This window comes from Littorina saxatilis, linkage group LG3 (assembly GCF_037325665.1).
Source record: "Littorina saxatilis isolate snail1 linkage group LG3, US_GU_Lsax_2.0, whole genome shotgun sequence".
Taxonomy (NCBI): Eukaryota; Metazoa; Mollusca; class Gastropoda; order Littorinimorpha; family Littorinidae; genus Littorina; species Littorina saxatilis.
The window spans coordinates 12,632,091-12,655,281 of record NC_090247.1 but is presented as its reverse complement, the minus strand read 5'-3'; the positions used below and the strand labels follow the sequence as shown (position 1 = coordinate 12,655,281).

Below are 23,191 nucleotides of genomic sequence, written 5' to 3'. Positions count from 1 at the left end.
TATTTAAAAGTTCAAAGTAATTATTTGCATTGTTTTTCCAGGCATAGTTTTATAATGTACTAACAAGCATGGCGTGTATGTCCGCAAAAGGGCAACTTGGGCAAATGTTTAGACTGTCACAAAGGGGAATCTGCGAAAGCATCACTGGAAAAAATGCAATTCAGAGTGACAATCTAAGGCATTCTCTCTTGAGAATATGCAAAAGAAAGTATCACACAAGCTGGAGCCGTGCTTGCTGCAGTTCAAACGCGGACTCTCCTGTCATCAGTGAGGATAGCAGACGACAAAAACAAAATGTCAGCGAAGAGCGTGAACACAATACTGTGCGTAAAAGCGGCAAGTCGTTGAACTCTGGAGTGAAAGGCAGAGAAAACACTGGCAGCAAAACGGACAATGTGTCTGTCAGAAAACTCGTGCGTTCTGGTCCACAGCTGTCAGATTTCATAAGAGATGCAATGAACATCCAAGAAGACGACATTACAGAAGTTGCAGTGAAAGAAAAGACTTGGAGTTGGAGGGGATCAGTTCCCTACATAAATCCAAAGATGCTGCATGGAAACCAAAGGAAAGGTGATACTTCCATGCATTATAAGAACATCTCATTCTCACTTATGGAGATTATGCTGAATTGTATAAGTCATGCAGTTATAAATAGTTTATTTTGGTTTCAGACATTCTGAGCTGCTGCTGCTGTTGCACTTGATGGGCTTTTCATCAGGCCTAAAAAAAAAATAGGTGTGGTTACGGTAACCCGACCTACCCTATTTTTAGGGGCCGATCCTATAACTTTTTATTACATTTGTCAAAAAAACCCAAAAAAACAACAAAAAAAAACGAGTGCAATAAACGCAATGAAAGCGAAAGCGCCCGTGTCGAACACTTATTTCCCTGTCAAGTAGGTTTAATTTGTACACATTAGAAAAAAAAGTAAAAAAAAAAAAAAAGTGATTGCCTACCTACCTACCCTATTTTTTTTTGGCTATGTTACCGTAACCACACCTATTTATTTTTTTTTTGGCCTCAGCTTTGATATGGATGCTGTTGTTAACTTACAACATTACCCCACTTTTTAACTCAAGCATCTTCTTGTGAATGTTTTTTTTTTAGTTCTATAAGGCCTAAAAAAAAACTAGGTGTGGTTACGGTAACCCGACCTACCCTATTTTTAACTATAACTTTTTATTACATTTGTCAAAAAAAAAAAAACAGTGCAGAAAACGCAATGAAAGCGAAAGCGCTCGAGTCGCACACTTATTTCCCTGTCAAGTAGGTTTAATTTGTACACATTAGAAAAAAAAGTTTAAAAAAAAAAGTGATTGCCTACCTTCCTACCCTATTTTTTTTGGCTATGTTACCTTAACCACACCTATTTTTTTTTGTTGGCCTAATTGAACATTCCATATAAACTTAACCTTTCTTGTTTTTGGTTTTTATTCTTGCATCTTCTGTTTCAGTTTACTTCCAGACCTATGGCTGTCAGATGAACGTCAGCGACACAGAGATAGCATGGAGCATCCTGCAAAAGAGTGGTTACACCAGAACCAGCAACGTTACTGATGTGTGTTTTTTAAGTATACACATGCATTTTAGTGCCATTTATTATATAAGCATTTTATGAAGCTTCCATAAGCGAAAATTCGTACCGTCTTGTCCCGTTCTTGTATTGGTGAGTACAGTATTCCTTTGTTTTTTAGCTTTTATGAAGCTTCCATAAGCGAAAATTCGTACCGTCTTGTCCCGTTCTTGTATTGGTGAGTACAGTATTCCTTTGTTTTTTAACTAAGCACATTGACTTAATTCCTACCTATCTTTCAGTTAAAAATCGGTTATTTCCATCTGAGATTGTGCTAACTTGCTTTGCGTTGTACAGTATATAACTGTTTCAGATGGTAAAACAGATTTTGGTTTGAGTTCTTCTGGATTTTGTTCTAGGTGTATTTGCTCCATGTGAATGATCATGAACTTTGTATGCTGGTTTTTTTTATGAAGAACAGACTATGCCCCCCCCCCCCCCCCCCCCCCCCCCCCCCAACGCACCTGGGAAAGTGAGAAAAAAACACTTTGAAAAGTGCCAGTCATAGACACTCTACTGTGGCTGTTATACTGCACAATGAAATCAATTTAATTTGAGTTAAAATGTTGCAGGCTGATGTGATCCTGTTGATGACGTGTGCCATCAGAGAGGGGGCAGAGGACAAGGTCTGGAGCCGTCTGGAGTTTTTCAAGTCACTGAAGAAAAAGAGACAGATGCAGAGAGCAGGAACAGTTACCATTGGAATCCTAGGTACACTTTGAAAATTAAAATAGCACAGAACAGCAATATAGTTTATCATAGTGCAGCTACATTTTGAACTCAAAGCCATGACGTTCCCTACACAAGGCTTTGATAACGAACGGATAAGGGGCGTAACTCCTTAGTCATATTACAGTTGAAAATTCAAAGCGGGTCGGCTTCACTCAATTTCTTGGCATCAGAGGCTTGACATAAATTAGGAAAACAAATGGTTGGACCCATCATGGACCAACTAAAACGCTGTAGAGCAGAATTAATATTTTGATGGTATTTTTGAACGTAGGAAGTGGCATTCTCAGCGTGCAGAAAGTGAGCGTCAAGTCCCTTTGTATCAACAACGAAAATCTTTGCATCTTTGAATGAATCGAAACGCACGAGTGGTAAGTCTCGTGCGTTTCGATTCATTTTAAGGTCTTAAAAAGGGGGAAGTCTTACTCTTAAATTGGGGGGTCTTAATGTTGCAAAAAATGTTTTGTCTTATTCAAGATGTCAAATGATCACAACATAGTGCTGAAATAACTATGATCTGTCTGACAGGCTGCATGGCAGAGCGACTGAAGCAGAAGATTGTGGAGAGAGACAAACTGGTGGATGTGGTGTGTGGGCCTGATGCGTACAGAGACCTCCCCCACCTCCTGGCATCCTCTTCTTCAGGTCATGCTGCAGGTAAGCATAGACAAACATCTGGTCCTAGGATATTATGATAGGTAGGCTGTTAGTGTTAAGTTCAGTTTTGAATAGATATGAAGGCCTGCTTCATATTTGATGTGATTCCTCGTGTCTTCTGCTGTACAGGGGAAAGAGGGGGGGGGGGGGGGGGGGGGAGATTCTGTGTGTGTGCACTTTCGTTGTACAGAACTTGTTGGTGTGTTGGTATGTGTGTTAGATAGCTCTGTTAAAAACAAGTAAAAACAACTGTCACACTGAGAACATGCATATTTACTTGACAATTTTGTGGATTTCAGTGAATGTGCAATTGTCGCTGGAAGAGACCTATGCTGACATTGTGCCGGTACGCTATGACTCAAACAGCCCTTCTGCCTTTGTGTAAGTTATTAGTTTTATATGTGAAATACATTTCAAAAACGATTAGTACTTAGATTAGAAGAAACTGCTTAGCCTTATCTTATTGAAAAAGCAATTTAGTGTTAATTGAATTTTAGGAGGGGGGGGGGGGGGGGGGGGGGATCCTGAAAGTTGCCATTAGATGGGACTTTTCAGAAGGCTTTCTGAGAAGCAAGCAAATCATGGAGACAGAATGTTAGTATCCATTTTTGTCACAGATGCTTTCCACAAGGATACATAACAGTGTGTGGACATAGGATTCAGTTCAAGATCTCCACACTCTGCTTCAGAAACTTTGATCTATCGTCCCCTAGCTATCTTTCTGACCTTCTTGATGTCTACTCCCCCTCTCGCTCCCTAAGATCCTCCGCAGACACCCGCCTTTTTAGGATACCATCAGCACGCACCAAAACATATGGCCAGCGCACCTTCTCCTACCAGGCCCCATCCATCTGGAACCAACTCCCGCATTCACTCAGGCACTCCACATCTATGCAATCATTCAAAACCTCACTCAAAACACACCTCTTCCCTCACTAGTCCGTTAATGACCACACATCACCCTCTCCTGCTGGTCCTTGATCTGTCTCTTTCTTTCTCCTTCTTCTTCCCTTTCCAGCTCTATTCTTCTTCTCTCAACTAACTTTATGTATCCAATACTTTATTTATTTATTTACGACTGTTTTTCCGTCTAGAATGCATGTGCCTGTAGTTGGTATGAGTGAGTGCGTCGCGTTCTCGCTGTGCGCCTGTCTGCGAGTGTATGAGTCCTTGTCGATTTGTGTTTCGTATAATGTTCACTATGTATTTTATATTTTGTAAGCGCCTAGGGCTATATTTAGATTAGGCGCACAAATGTTCATAATAATAATAATAATATGTATGTGCACGCTCTAAAGTTCATCACAGTTTAGACAGATGAGATTTTTTTTTCTCTCAATGTTAAGATAAATGTAGTTAAGATGATCTTACTGTTAAATCTGAAAAAATTCAATCATTTATTATCAAAAAAGAACAAAGGTACGTTTTTGGAACGTTATATGTATAAAACAAAAACAAATGTTCAATTATTTATTGCGAGAACTTAATTGCTGTGACAGTTCAATCATGCGAGGGTGTGACAACATGTGCACATACTGCATTGTGCCGTTCACCAGAGGGCGAGAGAGGAGTCGACCCATGTCTTCCATCGTTGATGAAGTCAGACAGCTCTCTGATGAGGTAATCGTTTTATCGCCATCAGGGCCGAGGTGCACGAGAAAGTTACCAAACGGGCTAGAGCCAGCCGTGGTGTTGGATTGGTTGAAATTGACGTTTGCTGTGATTTCAACCAATCAGACCCCGCTGTTTGTTCTCTCTCGTTTTGGTGGCACTCACTTTCGCTTCGTGCACCTGAGCCCTGGGATAATCTTTCATTGCTTTATCAGCTTTTTGATGGTCATTCTTTGTACACACGTACAACCTCAGCTTAGCCTCATCACTGTAGTTTTTCCTTCATTGTGGTAACATTTCAGAGTGAATGGGAGATAGTGTGTGTGTGCTTGTATGCCATAAGATTCAAGCTATAATGAAAACATTGACTGACTAGTGGTGTGCAGAGCAAAGAAAATTGCTTGTGGCAGGTTTCACAATATTGTGTTCAGCAATTTACTATTTACACACTCAAATTCTACAAAATAAATGTTGGCACACAATTCAAAGGACATGTTTTTCCAACAAAGTGAGTTTGTTACAACTAAAAACAGTATTTTTTTTTATAGTCCTGGTCCTTATTTATATCTAAAAACCAGGCGCAAAGCGGCATACCCTGAAAACGCAAAAAAAACAATACGGTCATCCTATGCATGCATATAGCTCATATAGCCAAAACCGTTGAAGATAGAAAGACATTTATTGAACAAACAATATGCCCCACATCATTCTTAACAAGTTTTGTTCTTGTATGTATATCAAAATATTGATTCTCAAATGAATGGTTTGAAAAAATACGACTTCCGGCAGACCTAGACCGTTTTGAAGGAAAAAACCGTCTTTTTTTCAAACCATTCCATGGCCATCAATATTTTCATATACATATAAGACCAAAACGTGTTAAGACTGGTGTTGTGCATCTAGTTTGTTCAATAAATGTCTTTCTATCTTCAATGGTTTTGGCTAGATGAGGTAACAAGAGAAGGATATGGGCATTGGAATTACGTCAACATTTCGAGCATTGTCACAGATGAAACATTTACTGCAGGGTGCTCCTGATTAACAAACCGAGCAAAACTGAAAATTATTGAAGAGAAGACATGTCTGAACAGTTTATAAAGAGACAAGTTTGCTATCATTTGTAAACACCATTATTGTATGGAGGAGTAACTGTTCCCCTACCCCCTAAGAAGGTATTGCTGTCCGTCAACCACGTGAGCGATCGCCACAAATCGAGGCATCACTCGCATTTCAGTTTGGACACACCGGCTGATTGCAAATGCACAGTACGTGTTTCGACACTGAAACGTGACGATTGAGCGTCAAAATAGTTTCTTAAAACAGTCGAAAATGGAGTTAAATGTGACTTCAACACTCAGTGGCGATCGCTAGAGTGGCGATTGTTACCAGACGGACACTAGAAAACCTCAGAAAATGTAATTACTTTGCGATTTTTTTAACTGAAAAACTGTTGCGGTCTTTTTCTGTCGAGCGCTAGCGTCAACGTAAAACAACGTGAGGTCACTTCCTCCCCAAACGGTTAGTTTTTGAATGAAAAGAAAAATGTGGCGATCGTTACATTGTTTAGACGGACTGGATCGCAACTTTGAAACTCGGGTCACCGTGCGTCGATCAAGGGCAAATTGACCTCGGCAACATTATAACTCACTTCAAGGGTGCACAAACTTGTATTTACAGTATACAAAATTAGGTAAACTTGTGTTTTTGTCCTGTGAAATCACAATTAGTTTCGATGCTCTTGATATCGCTATGCGGACGGACAGATCCGAATCCCCATACATTTTTTTTGCGGAGCTAGTATAAGTTAGAATTTGTGTTATGGATATCGATTGTTGTTGAAAAACAATCATTTCAATGTGTTCTGGCACTCTCAACCACCACAGCATTGATACTTGTGCATATGTGTGTTGGAATTTAGTTCTTTGTTTAGTGATGCTGTGGCAAAAGTAAATTCATCCGTCCGTATTTTGACGATCGCCACCATTCACACGCACATAAATAAACACATTATCAAAAATTTCAACTTTTATTTTCAAAAAAGTATTTAAACAACAACTAGTTTGCATGTTAATACAACAAATACAGCAGATTCTCACAGATATGGATTTAAAAGACTAAGCAAATCTGAGACTATCAAAATGGCCTAATACCATGAAACCTGCCTTGTCATATTGAGGGGTATGCATGGATACTCAGATTATGTAGACACATTGTTTTAGTTGGAGAGAAAGTCCTGCAACATTTTAAAATAACAGTGAGGGTAAGGCAAAGTTGTGACAGATCAAGACAACACAAGTTCAACACAGTACTGATATATATATATATACACCACTCTAGTCTAAATTATGAAAATAATTCATTCCCAGTCAATAAGCTGCCACATAACCAACTCATTTTTCAGGGAATCAAAGAAGTCACTCTGCTGGGGCAGAATGTCAACAGTTATAGAGATCTCTCACAGGATTCCAGTTTGGGTGGTATTAATGGCAACACTTTGACGAAAATGAGCCAAGGTTTTTGCACAGTGTACAAGCCCCGCTCCGGTGGTCGGCGGTTTGCCGAGCTGCTGGAGAAAGTGTCTGAGGTCAACCCAGAGATGAGGATTCGATTCACTTCTCCTCACCCGAAAGACTTTCCTGATGAGGTACTAGTGCATGGGGTGGTTTCTATTGCTGTATCAGTTTGACAAAATAGCCCCTTTTTGTGTGTTCATTATAGCTTTACATTTTCTTTCAAGCTTTAGCTGAACCCAGTTTTTTAATCAGAAAACTGACGGGCGCAGTGGCGTGGTGGTAAGACGTCGCCCTCCTAATCGGGAGGTCGTGAGTTCGAATCCCGGTCGCCGCTGCCGCCTGGTGGGTTAAGAGTGGAGATTTTTCCGATCTCCCAGGTCAACTTATGTGCAGACCTGCTAGTGACTTAACTCCCTTCGTGTGTACACGCAAGCACAAGATCAAGTGCGCACGGAAAAGAACCTGTAATCCATGTCAGAGTTCGGTGGGTTATAGAAACACGAAAATACCCAGCATGCCTCCCCCGAAATCGGCGTATGCTGCCTGAATGGCGGGGTAAAAACGGTCATACACGTAAAAATCCACTGGTGCTAAAAACATGAGTGAACGTGGGAGTCTAAGCCCATGAACGAAGAAGAAGAAGAATCAGAAAACTTGTTTGTATCAAAGAGGGGGGATAGCAAGCTTTTTGGGAAATAGCTCTCGCTGTCCCAGTCTCTCTTGATCTGTCTGTCTCTCTCTCTCTCTCTCTCTCTCTCTTGCTCTGTCTGTCTGTCTGTCTGTCTCTCTCTCTCTCTCTTGCTCTGTCTGTCTATCTCTCTCTCTCTCTCTCTCTCTTGGGCGGGGAAGTAGCTCAGTTGGTAGCGCGCTGGCTTTGTAGCCAGTTGGTCGCTATCAGCGTGAGTTCGAACCCCACGTTTGGCAAGAGATTTATTTCTCGGAGTCAACTGTGCGCAGACTCTCTTCGGTGTCCGAACACCCCCGTGTGCACACATGCGCACAAAAAAGATCCCAAGTTCACAGCGAAAGTCTCAGAGCTTGGAAAACATGAAGACACGCATGCACCATCTCTCGTCTCTGATTATCATGATCGTATTTCGATACTTTGACGACATAAACCCAATGCTGGTCAGACAAGGGATTCAGAAAAAGTGATAATTAAGGAAAAAAAAGGTGGGGCCGGGTCTGGGGGCCGCAAAAGGCCCCAGAAGCTGAAGGTTTTTAGTGTTTTAGACACACAAAAATGGCCCTGAAATGTATATTTCAGCTTAATCATAGAGCTTCTATATCAATGGCAATAACAACAATTCAAACAGCAGGGAAACATATGAAAGAAAATTGCTTTTTTTTTTTTTACCTCACCTTGAATTAAAGCAGAACTGTTTTCCATGAGTAGAAAATAGTTTGTCAGAGTCCACGGCAAGTTGATTTTAGCAAAAGCATCGCCAACTTACACGTCTTGTGTCTTCTGGCCTTTCTCGTATTTCCAGCTCAATGATACAACTTCATCGAGCCAGTCAAATCTCCAGAGATTTTTCTTGTACTTCTGCTGGTCAATTTCCCGGGCTAGAACGGTTTCGTCTCGCTTTAGCTTCCTCATCATTTTGGCAGGTGGCTCGAAGCGATGTAAAAATGGCGCCGAATCATTCTCATACGGTATGCTTATACTGAATCCCCGATAGCTACGTTGAAACGGTGACTGTAGGAGACAAAGAGCGCGTTCCCATACGGATCGACCGGCAAGTCTGACCATTTTAGGAACCAACCGTTCAAGCGGACCGGCCAAAAAACTTGGGTCTATACCTACATATACCCCCACATTTTCTCAGTGGATTTGCACGAATCTCAAGAATGATCCCTGGAGCCTAAAAATTTACGGAATTCCGTAAATTTACGGAAGAATCCCATGTCTGACAGGTGTCAAAGAAGACAGCCACAGCGGGCTTGTTCGAGTCAAAGTATCACACCATATCTTCAGCATATTACCAATACCTGTCCCAATATAGGCCAACTGGTCTAAGAGGACGTTAAACCCTAATAGTCAGTCAGTCAGTCTCTCTCTTGTTCTCTCTGTCTCTGTCTCTGTCTCTGTCTCTGTCTCTCTCTCTCTCTCTCTCTCTCTCTCTCTCTTGTGCCATAACATATCATTCTCTTCTTTGTGTGTGATGGGATGGGATGGGAATGGGGGGGAGTTTTCAACAAGGTACGCAAATCAGTCTCTCTGTGTTGGCTGGGATACACTCTAATCCTGTAATATAAGTCGACATTGTGATGGCTGTGTTGTGGTATAGATCTTTAACTACTCCGTGTAAATGTTCCAGGTACTGACGCTGATCCAGGAGAGACCCAACATCTGTAGACAGCTACACCTGCCAGCACAGAGCGGCAGTGACGCCATGTTGCAAGCCATGGGACGGGGATACACACGCGCTGCTTACATCGACCTGGTGCACCACATCCGTGGCATCGTTCCAGGTAAGAATTGCTGAGAGGTTTGACCGGGGCTGAGGTGCATGAAGCAAAACTGGGTACCAGCCAACTGGGTGGGAACAAGCCATGGGGTTTGATTGGTTGAAATCACAACAAATCTAAATGCCAACCAATCTGACCCTGCGGCTGCGTACCAACCCATTTTATCAGACCTGTTTGTAGTTGTAGGGAGTGTTATACAGTGGAACCCCCCTTTTAAGACCTCCAAAAATCTGAAGTCAGGTCTTAAAAAGGAGGGAGTCTTAAAATGGGGGTTAATTACTGTTCTTTCCGGGTTACAAGGCGCTACAGCGCATAAGGCGCACCCCCTTCTTTTTAAACAAAATTGTAATCCAGTCACCCATTGGGCGCAGGGGGCCGATAGGGCGCACCAAAATTAAAAAAGTATACCGGTAACAAAGGGTCGAAGAATGAAAATAAGCCTGAAAATAAGCCGCACATCAAAGGAAAAATACAGAGTGGAAATATGTGTGCGGCGAGATCAAAGGCAGGTCCATTGTGATAGCTGGGTTGCCTTGTTTAGACACTGACCTTCTTCCCAGGGGTCAATGACCCAGTTTTTGAGTCACTTGAGAAAAAGTGACTCTATGTAATCGGTCAGTGTTAGTCTGTCCGGCTGGCCGTCCGGCCGGCCGTCCGGCCGGCCGTCCGTAGACACCACCTTAACGTTGGACTTTTCTCGGAAACTATCAAAGCGATCGGGCTCATATTTTGTTTAGTCGTGACCTCCAATGACCTCTACACTTTAACGATGGTTTCGTTGACCTTTGACCTTTTTCAAGGTCACAGGTCAGCGTCAAAGGAAAAATTAGACATTTTATATCTTTGACAAAGTTCATCGGATGTGATTGAAACTTTGTAGGATTATTCTTTACATCAAAGTATTTACATCTGTAGCCTTTTACGAACGTTATCAGAAAAACAAGGGAGATAACTAGCCTTTTCTGTTCGGCAACACACAACTTAACGTTGGGCTTTTCTCGGAAACTATAAAAGTGACCGGGCTCAAATTTTATGTGAACGTGACTCCCAGTGACCTCTACACTTTGACGTCTGCTTTGGTGACCTTTGACCTTTTTCAAGGTCACAGGTATGTCTTGAAGGAAAAAAATTGAAATATCATATCTCTGAAACTATTCATCGGATTTGATTCAAACTTTATAGGATTATTCTTTACATCAAATTATTTACATCTGTATTGTGTTGTGAATAGCAATTTCTTCCTGTCCATCTGATGCCTCATATAATATTCAGAACTGCGAAAGTGACTCGATCGAGCGTTTGCTCTTCTTGTTGCTATGAGAGGTGGTTCCCCTGTCATAGATCTGAGAGAGGAAACACTTCCTGCACCGGGGTCAGTGACCGAGTTTAACCTATGGGGCGGTCTCTTTGATGTCTTGAGAGGAAACTTGGCCAGGGTAGTACCTAGTAGCTGAAACATGCATTATCACAAGTTGTTTGACTGGTACTCTGGCGGTCTCTTTGATTTTTTTCATATTTCATACACGGATTAGGCGCTTCGTTATACAAGACGCAGGAGTCAAACTGGAGGAAAAAAGTCGCGCCTTATGACCCGGAAAGTACGGTAACAGAGGTTATGAATAGAAAGACTAAGAAAATAGGGTCTTAAATTGGAGGGTCTTAAAAGGGGGGTTCCCCTGTAATTCAAGCCACAGAAGAGATCTAGGAGGCACAGTCATGCTGACTGTGACTTAAAAATATTTTATTTATTTTATTTTATTTTATGCAATTTATATCGCGCACATATCTCAACCACGGATTCAAGGCGCAGGGATTTATTCATGCCGTGTGAGATGGAATTTTTTACACAATATATCACGCATTCACATTGGCCAGCAAACCTCAAGCCTATTAGGGCGAGCATTCACCTTTCACGGCTTATTATTCCAAGTCACACGGGTATTTGGTGGACATTTTTATCTATGCCTATACAATTTTGCCAGGAAAGACCCTTTTGTCAATCGTGGGATCTTTAACGTGCACACCCCAATACACGAAGGGACCTCGGTTTTTTGTCTCATCCGAAAGACTAGCACTTGAACCCAAATAAACAATTAATTGGTGACCACAAATGGTTGTAGTCAGCTATGCTCTCTAAGGCAAAAAAAAAAAAATAGGTGTGGTTACGGTAACATAGCCCAAAAAAATAGGGTAGGAAGGTAGGCAATCCCTTTTTTTTTTTTTTTTAAAACTTTTTTTTCTAATGTGTACAAATTAAACCTACTTGACAGGGAAATACGTGTGCGACTCCAGCGCTTTCGCTTTCATTGCGTTTTGTGCACTGGGTTTTTTTGGGTTTTTTTGGTGACAAATGTAATAAAAAGTTATAGGGTCGGCCCCTAAAAATAGGGTAGATCGGGTTACCGTAACCACACCTATTTTTTTTTTAGGCCTAATAGACGATGTTGAGAAAGAACTGTTGTGTTTGCATTGGTTGGGAAAGAGTGCATACCCTTGCTTTTAGTGGGACAAATAATCCGCACTTGCTCCTTGTCCACACTTTTCAGACACACCCCTCTCTGGGACCTGGACCTGTGGATTTGTCTGACCATATAACTCTTTCAAAACCCATAAAAACCTGACAAAGTTGTTTCCAGAATGCATTTATTTGCAGCTCATTTTGTTTTGTTCCTTCAGATGTTGCACTGTCCAGTGACTTCATTGCTGGATTTTGTGGAGAGTCAGAGGCTGACCACAAGGACACAGTGTCACTCATCCGTGACGTCCAGTACAACTTTGCCTTCTGCTTTCCTTACAGCATGAGACAGGTATGTATTGATGTGGCAGTCTTTCTGTTTGCTTTTGGAAAAGAGTCCATTCAAGCTCCTCTTCCCTTCCATTGGCTGGGTCAAGGATAAGCCTATTGTTGAACTATATTTTGATGCTCCAGAATACAGTGGAACCCCCCTCCCCCAAATGTAAGATCCCCCCCCTCCCCCCCCTTTCAAGACCTTGGTTTTCCAAATATTTGGTTCATAACCTGGCTCTGGCAGTAATTTGGAACAATGTGTTGCAATAAACAAAAGTTCTGTGCATTTGTATGCATATGAAAACTGTGAAGAAGTGGTTTTTTTACTTGTGTTTTGTGTGCTTTGAACAGAAAACTCGAGCATTTCACAGACTGACGGATGATGTGCCGGCAGACGTGAAGCAGAGACGACACATGGAGCTGGTGGCTGCGTTTCGCACAGAGGCAGAAAAGATTCACTCTTCACAGATTGGCTCCAGACAGCTAGTGTTGGTTGAAGGGGTAGGCAGGATTTGTTGTGTTTTGTATTTGTTTCTTCACATATACACTTACGCTCAGATTTAGGGTTTCGTGGTGTTGCGCGCAATCCCCTGAAACCAACGTACGACTGTCTAAATGGCGGGGTAAAAATAGTCATACACGTAAAAAGTGTGGGAGTTTTAGCCCATGTACACTACATTGGGGTGTGCACGTTAAAGATCCCACGATTGACAAAAGGGTCTTTCCTGGCAAAATTGTATAGGCATAGATAAAAAATGTCCACCAAAATACCCGTGTGACTTGGAATAATAGGCCGTGAAAAGTAGGATATGCGCCGAAATGGCTGCGATCTGCTGGTCGATGTGAATGCGTAATGTATTGTGTAAAAAATTCCATCTCACACGGCATAAATAGAACCCTGCGCCTTGAGTCCAAGTCTGGAGATACGCGCGCGATGTAAGACTTCATAATTATAACGAAGAAGAAGAAAAAGGTTGTGTTGTTTTTTTGCTGTCTAACTATTTCCCTGTATATCTTTTTTCTCTCATTCATTAATCTCAGCGTAAGTGATGAATAATGATATCAGTGTGCTATAACAAATAAAAACAAGAGGCGAAGCCTTCAAGGCTCACGTAAGAAATAAACAAACAGTAACACAAACTCAATCACTCCGTCACACATACACACCCACACACACAGTAAGCTTAGGTGACACTGTGCAAGAAAGAGAGACACTAGATCTAGATCTGTCTGTCTGCATGTAGCCTACTTACAGGGACACGACTGCCAAATAGTCTCGGCCCGCTCAAAATAACAATGACCGAGACCACACACACCACGCGAGAGAGAAAGACTACAGGGAGGCATGCCGTCATGATGCATTAATTGACGTCAAACACTTTTGACCGTGACGTAATCTTATGCGAGCTTTATCCATAGTCTTGGATAACCACTCACACATAGACTCGGAAATGTTAAAGTTTCTACCACAGACATACACACGCACAAACACACACACACACGCACACACACACGCACAAACGCACAAACGCACAGACAGACAAAGTTACGATCGCATAGGCTACACTTCGTGAGCCAACTATATGTACTGTCGAACCTGCCCTGATGACCACCACTACATAACAACCACCTGCCTATAACGACTCTCACAATCCCCAACAAACTTGTTTCCACACGGGTGGTAAGACGTCGGACTCTTAATCGGAAGGTCGAAGGTTCGAATCCCGGCCGCGGCCGCCTGGTGGGTTAAGTGTGGAGATTTTTCCGATCTCCCAGGTCAACTTATGTGCAGACCTGCTAGTGATTTATCCCCCTTCATGTGTACACGCAAGCACAAGACCAAGTGCGCACGTAAAAGATCCTGTAATCCATGTCAGAGTTCGGTGGGTTATAGAAACACGAAAATACCCAGCATGCTTCCTCCGAAAGCGGCGTATGGCTGCCTAAATGGCGGGGTAAAAACGGTCATACACGTAAAATTCCACTCGTGCAAAAACACGAGTGTACGTGGGAGTTTCAGCCCACGAACGCAGAAGAAGAAGAAGTTTCCACATGATTCACCTTTCCATGGTGCATGTATATGCAACAACCAGTTTGGTTTGGTCATTTAGTTGGTCTTTATAAACATGTTTGACTGTATCATTTTCTGTTAGTTCGTAGTTGTCCTATTTATAACAAAAATGTTTAGGTTGTCCTGTCAATATTATACCATTTGTGTACGCTTAAATAAAAAGAAAACACACCAGTAACCAGGTTAGGTACGTTTATATCTATAATCAATATTTCGGCACGTTGCTGCCTTCTTGGATGGTAAGCTTATGGAAAGAATGGAATGACGGCACGTGACATACGTAATGTGTAATGAATTTTTATGATGATTAATGACGTCATTTGTGTACACTACAACTTTATTACCATTTTCCAAGGTGAGCAAAAGATCTGACAAAGACCTGGCAGGGAGGAACGAGGCCAACACACGTGTCATCTTCCCCAAGGCAGATTTACCCTCCAACAGAAATACGCTGGAGCTTAGCCCTGTCGAGCGTGGAGACTATATCACTGTACAGGTAAACTGCTGTCACTTATAAAAAAAAACACCCATAGTATCCAATATGTTTGTTTTTTAAAGTGTTTGGAACAGTAAAACATGGCCTTATATGTGGTATAGCAATCTTGGTAATGAATTGGTAATATCATTGAAATCACTCACACACATACTCACACACACACTTTAAAACAGGAAAAATGTCAAAACATCATTGAAAACTCAGAGCCAAACATTTAAAAAAAAAGGTTTCTGTAGTTTGATATGTTTTGCGTTTGCTTCAGGTTATATCAAGGACCTCTCAGATTCTGCGAGCAGTACCACTGTACCACACCACTCTTCAGGACTTCTGGAAACACCAACCCCCATGTTATCAGCAGGATGAAAGACTGCTGTCCCTCTGAATAACAAAATGATGGAATATAATGATGCGACATTTGAATGTGCTGTGCGGTACGTGTGTAAAACTTTTGAGGGCATAAAACTGTTATTACAGGAAAATGACAAGACTGAAGTCTGTATACTCATCATGCATTTAATTATGATTGTGCAAGGCGTTGGAAAATGAAAACGAGTGAATGAAATAGAGAAAGATAAGAGAGAATAAGTGTGTGTTTGTGTGTGTGTGTGTGTGAAAAATATAATTGGTTCTGCTGAACAGGAGTTCAGTCATACATAAGTTCCTGTTTAGCAGTGTTTTGTCAACCCTGTAAAGTAGGTAAATGATACAAAATGAAAATTGTGTTGTGTGTCCTAAAAGGTGTGAATCGTTGAATGTGTGTGTGATTAATCTGGTTATACATGTAGTCACTCTTTTAGTCAAAGGAAAGGTAACCTTTCTCTGTCATGTCGACGTACATGTAGATCATTTGTTTCACATCAACCACAAAATACACATGACACTAACACATATTGATGGTATTTTAATAAACAGTATAACTTGCATTCTAAAAGGCTAAACAATTGCACTTTCCTTCAATGATCAATGTCAAATAGAAAACAAATCTGCAATACAACTAATTGCTGTACATATTTGTTTAGGAATGAAAAGATGCTGATCTACACCAGCATACTTCATGCAGAAGTCTATCATCATTATTATTGCATGACCAAGGACATGCAATGGCTGCCTCGAGTTAAAGTAATACATGTACTTGCATCCGTATGTGTCTTGTAATAAAATAATGTTTAGATCAGTAAAATACATTATGTTCTATGAAAGTTTGCCAATCTATGGCATGATCTTGGTTAACTGCAGTGGAGAAATTTAAATTCACAGTGAAAATTAAACTATCACACACTTTCTCATTAACATCATCCATCATCTTTACGTTGTCTTTTTTCTCTCAGGTAAATGCTTTCCATACTGCTAGCATTCAGCTCACACAAAAATAATATCAAAACATAATTTTATACATGTAATATCATAACTTCGTTTTAACGTCTGAAACTGAGATTCAGTGATACATAATAAAGCAATCTAACATAAATATAATGATTATAAAATCTGGTTAACAACATTAGACTAAGCTTCAAACAAACACATTCTAGCTCTCTGTGACTGCTGAACAAATTGAAAGACACTACAAACGAGCACCAGGCAACTAAAATGTATGGACGGAATCAGAAGCACACTTCATTCCAAGAACTTGTGTGCCTCCTCTGCTATTTCAATGCTTCTGACGCACCGTGTGATTTCATCAGCTTCTGTCGTCCTCTCCCCATTTACCTTGGCTGCAAATATCTCCAGATCTTGCATGAAGAGACCTGTAGACGAGGACAAATATGGATAGAACTTGTTACGCTGCTTGAAGCACTATTTAAGAATAATATGTCACAGAAGACTGCCAAATTACTCTGGCTGATCTGAGAAACAAAGGGAAGTAATTAAGTGCTCTGATTGCATCTGCTTTTTCAAGACTGAGCATTGATCTTTTTAACACACAAGGATAATTATAGGCCAATATGTATCATTTTACTCCGCGTTCTAAAAAAGGGCAGAATTCTCACCATGTGCGCGGTACATTTCTGGAATCGCGTAGCGCAAAGTTTGAATTCCTTTAATGGCGGCAGCTCATTTCCGGAACAGTGCCAATGATGGCATGGGTCGCAACAGGTACAACATGTGTCATGCAGTAAATGAGAGTTGTCAGAAACCAATTTCCAGAAACCAAACACCTGGCACCTGAGAATATATACTTATATCCAAAACTTGTAAAAAGAGACCTGAAGAGAAAGGCAGTATTAAGTAATGCTTTTGTGCTGTTGTTTTGAACAGTACGTAGGCACATGGGACAGTAGACGGCTGAACTAGTTGAACCCCTCCTGTAAAGACCCCCCAAATCTAAAACGTAAGTCCTTGCCTTTTCAGATTTTCCCTTCATAACCTCTATTAATCTAACCACAATTTAATCTTCCCTCTTCTTTAACCCCTTCACTGCCCACCCCGTACTTGATACGTGGTCATTTTCGGTTTGTCGTACGCCCATAACCGTACGGTCATTTTCGGTTTGTCGTACGCCCATAACCGTATCTCGTACGGGGGATTTGTGTCGGCAAAATTTAGAAATTTTAAATGGGAGGTAAGCGTGGAAAACTGGTCCAAGCTCTAGTATAGGGTTGCTAAAAAGTAGTGATTTCCCTTGGACCGTCCGCAGAAGTTCGTATCACGTGACGAAAACTCGGAGAAAGTTCCAGACCTATAATCGTATTCAAGATGGCGGACAAAAGTCGAAGTTCAACCCGCAGGCCTGTCTTCAAGCGCTACAGTGCGCTAGAAGCTCTGCAAGAAGTGTTGAACGACAATGATAGTGGCGATGAAGACTTAGGAGGACTAGATGACAGCGATACCACCCTCTTTTGTCGGAGGCTGTGGGTGATGAAGACGAAAATGACTCGAACTTCGAAATGGAAACTGAAAGTGACTCTGAGACTGAGTAGTAGTGGGATTTTCAGGAGTTCATCCTGATCTACATATGTATATAACAGCAGGTTTTGTAGTGTTTTTATGCTCTGCTGTGTGTGTTTTCATCATCTTAGTGTGTGTGATTCTGCCTGATTTGTCCCGTCACACCTGGACTGAAGTACCCTTATTCATTTATGGATTTACCACACAGAACACTTTTGATGGGTGTAATGTGAGTACCAGATGTTTGACTTCATTTTCATTATACACTTTCACCTGTTTTTGCAGTATTTTGTGTTGTTTTATCTGCTGCAATGTATGTGTGTGTGTCCGAAAACTGTTTGTTTTGTGAAAAAAAATTTCATTATATCAATATTTACAAAAACATTTTTAACAAAATCCTATTATTTTGATATCACATAATAGCCAAGGGTATTATAAAAAAAACATGCCAAATATCTAAGAGATATCTCAATAAATGAATGAGCAGTGAACAGATTAGTGAACCTACCCAAAAAAACTGAATTTTGGCCTGGCACACAGCAATACCAAAAGGCTATTATACTGTGGCAGTGAAGGGGTTAAGACCCCAATTTCTCAGATATATGGATTCTTAAAAGGGGTGTTCCACTGTACCTGGTTTCTTGGGACCTGGAAGGGCGGCAGATTTGACGGTAGTGGAATCAAAGATCTCTCCATCTTCAAATTCAACGATGGTGCTTCCTGCGCGCTGGACTCTTTCCTTGTAACGCTCTCCTTTGATGAACAGTTTTCTGCAACAAACAGCAATACACTCATTGTTTAATTAATACAAAAAAGTTAGAAGCAGAAAATTAAAAACAATTATTGGAGCGACCTTTTTTTTTTTAATTATTATTATTCCCACACACAACAATTCTTACAACTACAGGGTGGCATACTTTCAGGCTTTATTTTTTTATTTTTTATTTCATGATTGCTGTGATGCATATTCGTGTGTGTGTGTGTGTGTGTGTGTGTGTGTGTGTGTCCATTTGTTTGTAAGCGTAAGTGTTTGTTCCTTTGTCTATCTTTTTGTCTAATAATTAATTATACCTTGTCTTTTTCTTAAGTTATTTACATCTCCAAGTGTCCATAGTTATTACAGTGAAATATTAAAAGGGGGGCTTTTAACCCTTACACCGGTGCAATTCTGTAACACATATTACATAGCCACTGGTGAATTAACAGAGAGAAAAATAAAGAAAAACGATCATATAGGTTTTCGCATCCATGGGAGGTAATCAGAACCGACCAAACAGACTGAGCCAGTAGTGCGACATATGTCGTGACAACCAGGTGACAGTATACGTAAAGTAGCGCGACATATGTCACGACAACCAGCCTAAGGGTTACGACCTACAAAATCTGAACAAATCAGGTCTAAAACGGAGTGAGTTTAAAAAGGGGGTAAGTTTATAAAGATTAGACAACACACACAAAATAGTCTGTTTACGGTATCCCGACCGACCCTATTTTTTCGTGCGACCCTAGACTTTTTTGGGGCATATGGGGGGAAAAAAATTTAAAAAATTTTAAAACAAATTTGCAAAATAACTTAAATATATGTTTTTTGGGGAGAAAAAAAAAAGTTAAATAAAAAATAAAAAACGACCTACCGACCCTATTTTTTTTGCCTATGTTACCGTAAACAGACTATTTTTTTGGGGGGGGCCTGATGAACAGAAAATCTGAAAAAGCAAAGCCTTAAAAGGGGGAGGCCTTAAAAGAGGGGTTCCACTGTACTCACTGGTTGCCTGTCTTCGGTTCGAATTCACCACAGAACTTGACACCAGTGTCATGAATGTCGAGAGTGGCTCCCACCGCCTTCAGATCTCCAAACACATCGTAGAACGACTGAATGGCAGCGATGTTACTCAGAAAGGGCTTGCCTTCTAGTGGCAGTTTTTCCACCCAGCCATTGTAATTTCCTGAAAAATAGAAATATGTTGATGAGTTTTTCTGCTTGCTATTCAAGTGGGGGTTTTGTGTGTGTGCTTGGACACTCACACACACATGCACGCTCACATGTGCACACACCATTTCACCATTGAGAATATTACTCTCTTTCATATTCACAATGATTAGATTACTTCTGAGAAATGAAATCAACAAAAAACTATTATTGAAAAAAACCTCATACTCAGATATTAATTATCATTCTCGGAGTTTAGATCTCTCAAGATTTCTGTTAAAATATCAATCTTAACGCAAAAAGTAAACTGAAATTCACCCCCACTCTAAAAACTAATGATATCAACATTATCAACAACAAAAAAGATGAAAACAACAGAAAAATAGCACCAACTGTGGAAAAGGTTCAGGGAAATACAGTCTTGATTTTCCCCAAGGAACCTGTCTTAATAAAGACCACCTGCCCGTAATGACCACTTCAAAGGATCCCTAAGGACTTCATTTCTATATAATTCACCTTTCCATAGCGACCACCTGCCCATAATGACCACCTCAAAGGATCCCTAAGGACTTCATTTCTACATAATTCACCTTTCCATAGCGACCACCCCGCCCGTAATGACCACCTGAAAGGATCCCAAAGGACTTTATTTCTATATAATTCACCTTTCCATAGCGACCACCTGCCCGTAATGACCACCTCAAAGGATCCCTAAGGACTTTATTTCTATATAATTCACCTTTCCATAGCGACCACCCCGCCCGTAATGACCACCTCAAAGGATCCCTAAGGACTTTATTTCTATATAATTCACCTTTCCATAGCGACCACCCCTCCCGTAATGACCACCTCAAAGGATCCCTAAGGACTTTATTTCTATATAATTCACCTTTCCATAGCGACCACCCCGCCCGTAATGACCACCTCAAAGGATCCCTAAGGACTTTATTTCTATATAATTCACCTTTCCATAGCGACCACCCCTCTCTAACGACCACGTTTGGTCGTTCCCTTGGGTGGCCGTTACAAGTTGGACTGTAGAAACAAAACTGCCTGTAGCATTTACTGGTTCATGCCAACGTACCAACGAGACTGTTCGTTCCAGTCTTCAGTGTCTTGGTTGCTGCCAGTTCCTTCAGCTTCTGGTGACTCTCTGTCAACAGTCCGATATTCTCCTCATGGAGAACAAGACCTGCGAACGCAAATCAAATAATTTTAGAAGCAATCATGAAAAAAGAATTAAGAAAACACTACCAGTTGTGAAATTCTAGTTGCTCACGATTATTTATTTTTTTTTACTAAGGCAGGGAAAAGTATGAATTGTGCTGTTTGTGTTGTGTGAGTGTGTAACTGTGTTCAGCATCTGTGTCTGTGTCTGCCCGAGTATGAGCTTGTGGTTCTGTACGAAAGCCAGAGTATTTTCACATTTCAGGATCCTTGGAACAATTAAAGCATGTTGTGCAAAAGACAAAGTAAACTAAGTCTCATCCTAACATCTCTCTTCACAAACCAATGAGTCAATGTTGTACCAGCATCAGCACAACAAACTTTACTTATATTGCCACCCCCCCCCCCCCCTCCCCCCCCAGGCTCCCCCTTTCAAGAACCTTCAATTTGAGACTTCCCTCTTTCAAAGACCTGACACAGAAGGAGGAATCTTAAAATGGGGGTAAATTTACAGTGGTTACGAACAGAAAATCTGAGTAGACAGGGTCCTATTTTATTATAAAAAGGAATGTTAAATTGGGGGCGGGGGGTCCATTGAACTCACCTTTGTTAGCAGCTTGTGTGTACAGATCTCTTGTAGCAGACGAGGTGAGAGCCACAGGGTATTCCACCAACACATGCTTTCCATTTTCCAATGCCTGTCTGTCAGCATGTGAGAGATAGAAAGAAAGGAAATTCACTTTATAATATGTCACATGTTGTTGAAAACAAAACACAATCCCAAAATAGCAGGGTATCGATACTACTAATAACTGAATCTCTGTCTGTTTGTGTGTGTGTGTGTGTGTGTGTGTGTGTGTGTGTTTGTCTGTGAGTGCCTGCATGTCATGTGTGTGTCTGCCCATGCATGTGTCCCTGTGTCTAAGAGTGTGTGTGATGCTGTACTTTTTCAAACATCTACTCAAATGTCTGTCTATCAACCTGTGTATACAACGGTGAGAGGGGGGTGGGGGAGGGTTAGAGCTTATTGCAAACCTACAGGTGATCCCCTCACAAGAGAACAAGTACCTGATAAACTCTTCATGCCAGACAGGTTCTGTGCAGACGATGATGCCCTTGACATCTGTTGAGGTCAGAGCGTCTTTGAATGTCAGCTGCTGTACTCCAGGAACCTCAAGTTCCCGTCTGGTATTCAAAGAAAAAAATATTAAAGGAAGACCATTAAACAACCATTTCAGCATAACTTTTTTAAGTGAACATGCATGTAACTTGTAAGGAAACATTGAAGGCGTGATATTGGAATTTGGAAAATGTTGGACCAAAAACAAAATTGGTTGGCATTTTGAATCCAGAAGGGTAAGGATTATTGCACAAGAACCGAGAATGTTTGTCACTTCAAACACAAAGAACGCTGAAGAAGAAAAAAATGGTTACACAACCGAAAACTGACTCAGCAAAACAAAACACATTCATTCCGGACTGATGCCATGGCTGTCATCTGCGAGCAGGCGTGTATATTTCAGCACTCTTCACAATCATTTTAAAGAAAACATACCTGGAAACAAAACCTTTCAATTCTAAGCCACAAGTGCATTCCTGGAGGTCTCTGATGCGTACACGACCTGCTATTCCCACGCCAACGACAACAACACCGACTACCGAACGAGTCGCAGCCATCTTGCACAGTGGCAACATGTGCGATGTCACGTTACTTCTAATTTTAGCTGTGAGACTGCTCGATTCGCAATGCTGTACTCCGCCGCTGCGAGAATGCATTGTGGTGGAATGGTTGCGAACAGTAGCCTCTCGAATCGGCTTGTTACAAAATAATTATCTTTTTAGCAATTTACTTTATTGAAAATGCTTAGACAGAAGTGTGCTTCTAAACCATTCTGGCAGGAAAGTTGGTTCCATCTCAGAAACTGAGGTAACAAGATTTTTTTGATTTTTTTTCGGGGCTGAGGCGGGTTGGGGCTATGCTGCTATGCTGCAATGCTAACTTAAGCTTTACGTCCTCACAGGAACTAGTGCCTATTAGGGACAGGAAGTGGTTTTGGGCATGTGCGGGGTTATATATATAGGGAGGGGTCGTGGTGGGTTGGGTGGTTAGGGGATGTTTGAGGAGGGGGCGAATGCGACTGAACTGACTTTCTAGCTTCAATTTAATTCTGTTATTGACGGCGTAGAGCGAGCTTGTAAAATGTGCCGCTGTAAAAGCTACATGTGCTCAGAGTGATGTGTAAAGACCGTGGCTATGCATGCATGGGGTTTGAGAGAGAGAGAGAGAGAGAGAGAGAG

General features: G+C 41.2%; 2 protein-coding genes across 2 annotated transcripts; one reads left to right on the top strand and one right to left on the bottom strand.

Moving 5' to 3' along the window:
* Positions 1 to 62: 62 nt before the first annotated feature.
* Positions 63 to 15,510, top strand: LOC138961650 (mitochondrial tRNA methylthiotransferase CDK5RAP1-like). The gene is made up of 12 exons (XM_070333320.1): positions 63 to 570; positions 1,455 to 1,558; positions 2,146 to 2,284; positions 2,831 to 2,959; positions 3,259 to 3,340; positions 4,459 to 4,579; positions 6,972 to 7,214; positions 9,405 to 9,558; positions 12,232 to 12,362; positions 12,695 to 12,844; positions 14,770 to 14,910; positions 15,173 to 15,510. Exons 1-12 carry the CDS (start codon positions 69 to 71, stop codon positions 15,290 to 15,292), a joined length of 2,016 nt encoding a protein of 671 aa, XP_070189421.1. The 5' UTR covers positions 63 to 68; the 3' UTR covers positions 15,293 to 15,510.
* A 288-nt stretch (positions 15,511 to 15,798) lies between these two features.
* Positions 15,799 to 22,587, bottom strand: LOC138961651 (biliverdin reductase A-like). The gene is made up of 7 exons (XM_070333321.1): positions 22,449 to 22,587; positions 21,962 to 22,078; positions 21,498 to 21,595; positions 20,811 to 20,918; positions 19,562 to 19,742; positions 18,430 to 18,566; positions 15,799 to 16,655 (listed from the first exon to the last, which is right to left on the bottom strand). Exons 1-7 carry the CDS (start codon positions 22,568 to 22,570, stop codon positions 16,525 to 16,527), a joined length of 894 nt encoding a protein of 297 aa, XP_070189422.1. The 5' UTR covers positions 22,571 to 22,587; the 3' UTR covers positions 15,799 to 16,524.
* Between the last annotated feature and the right edge of the window lie 604 nt (positions 22,588 to 23,191).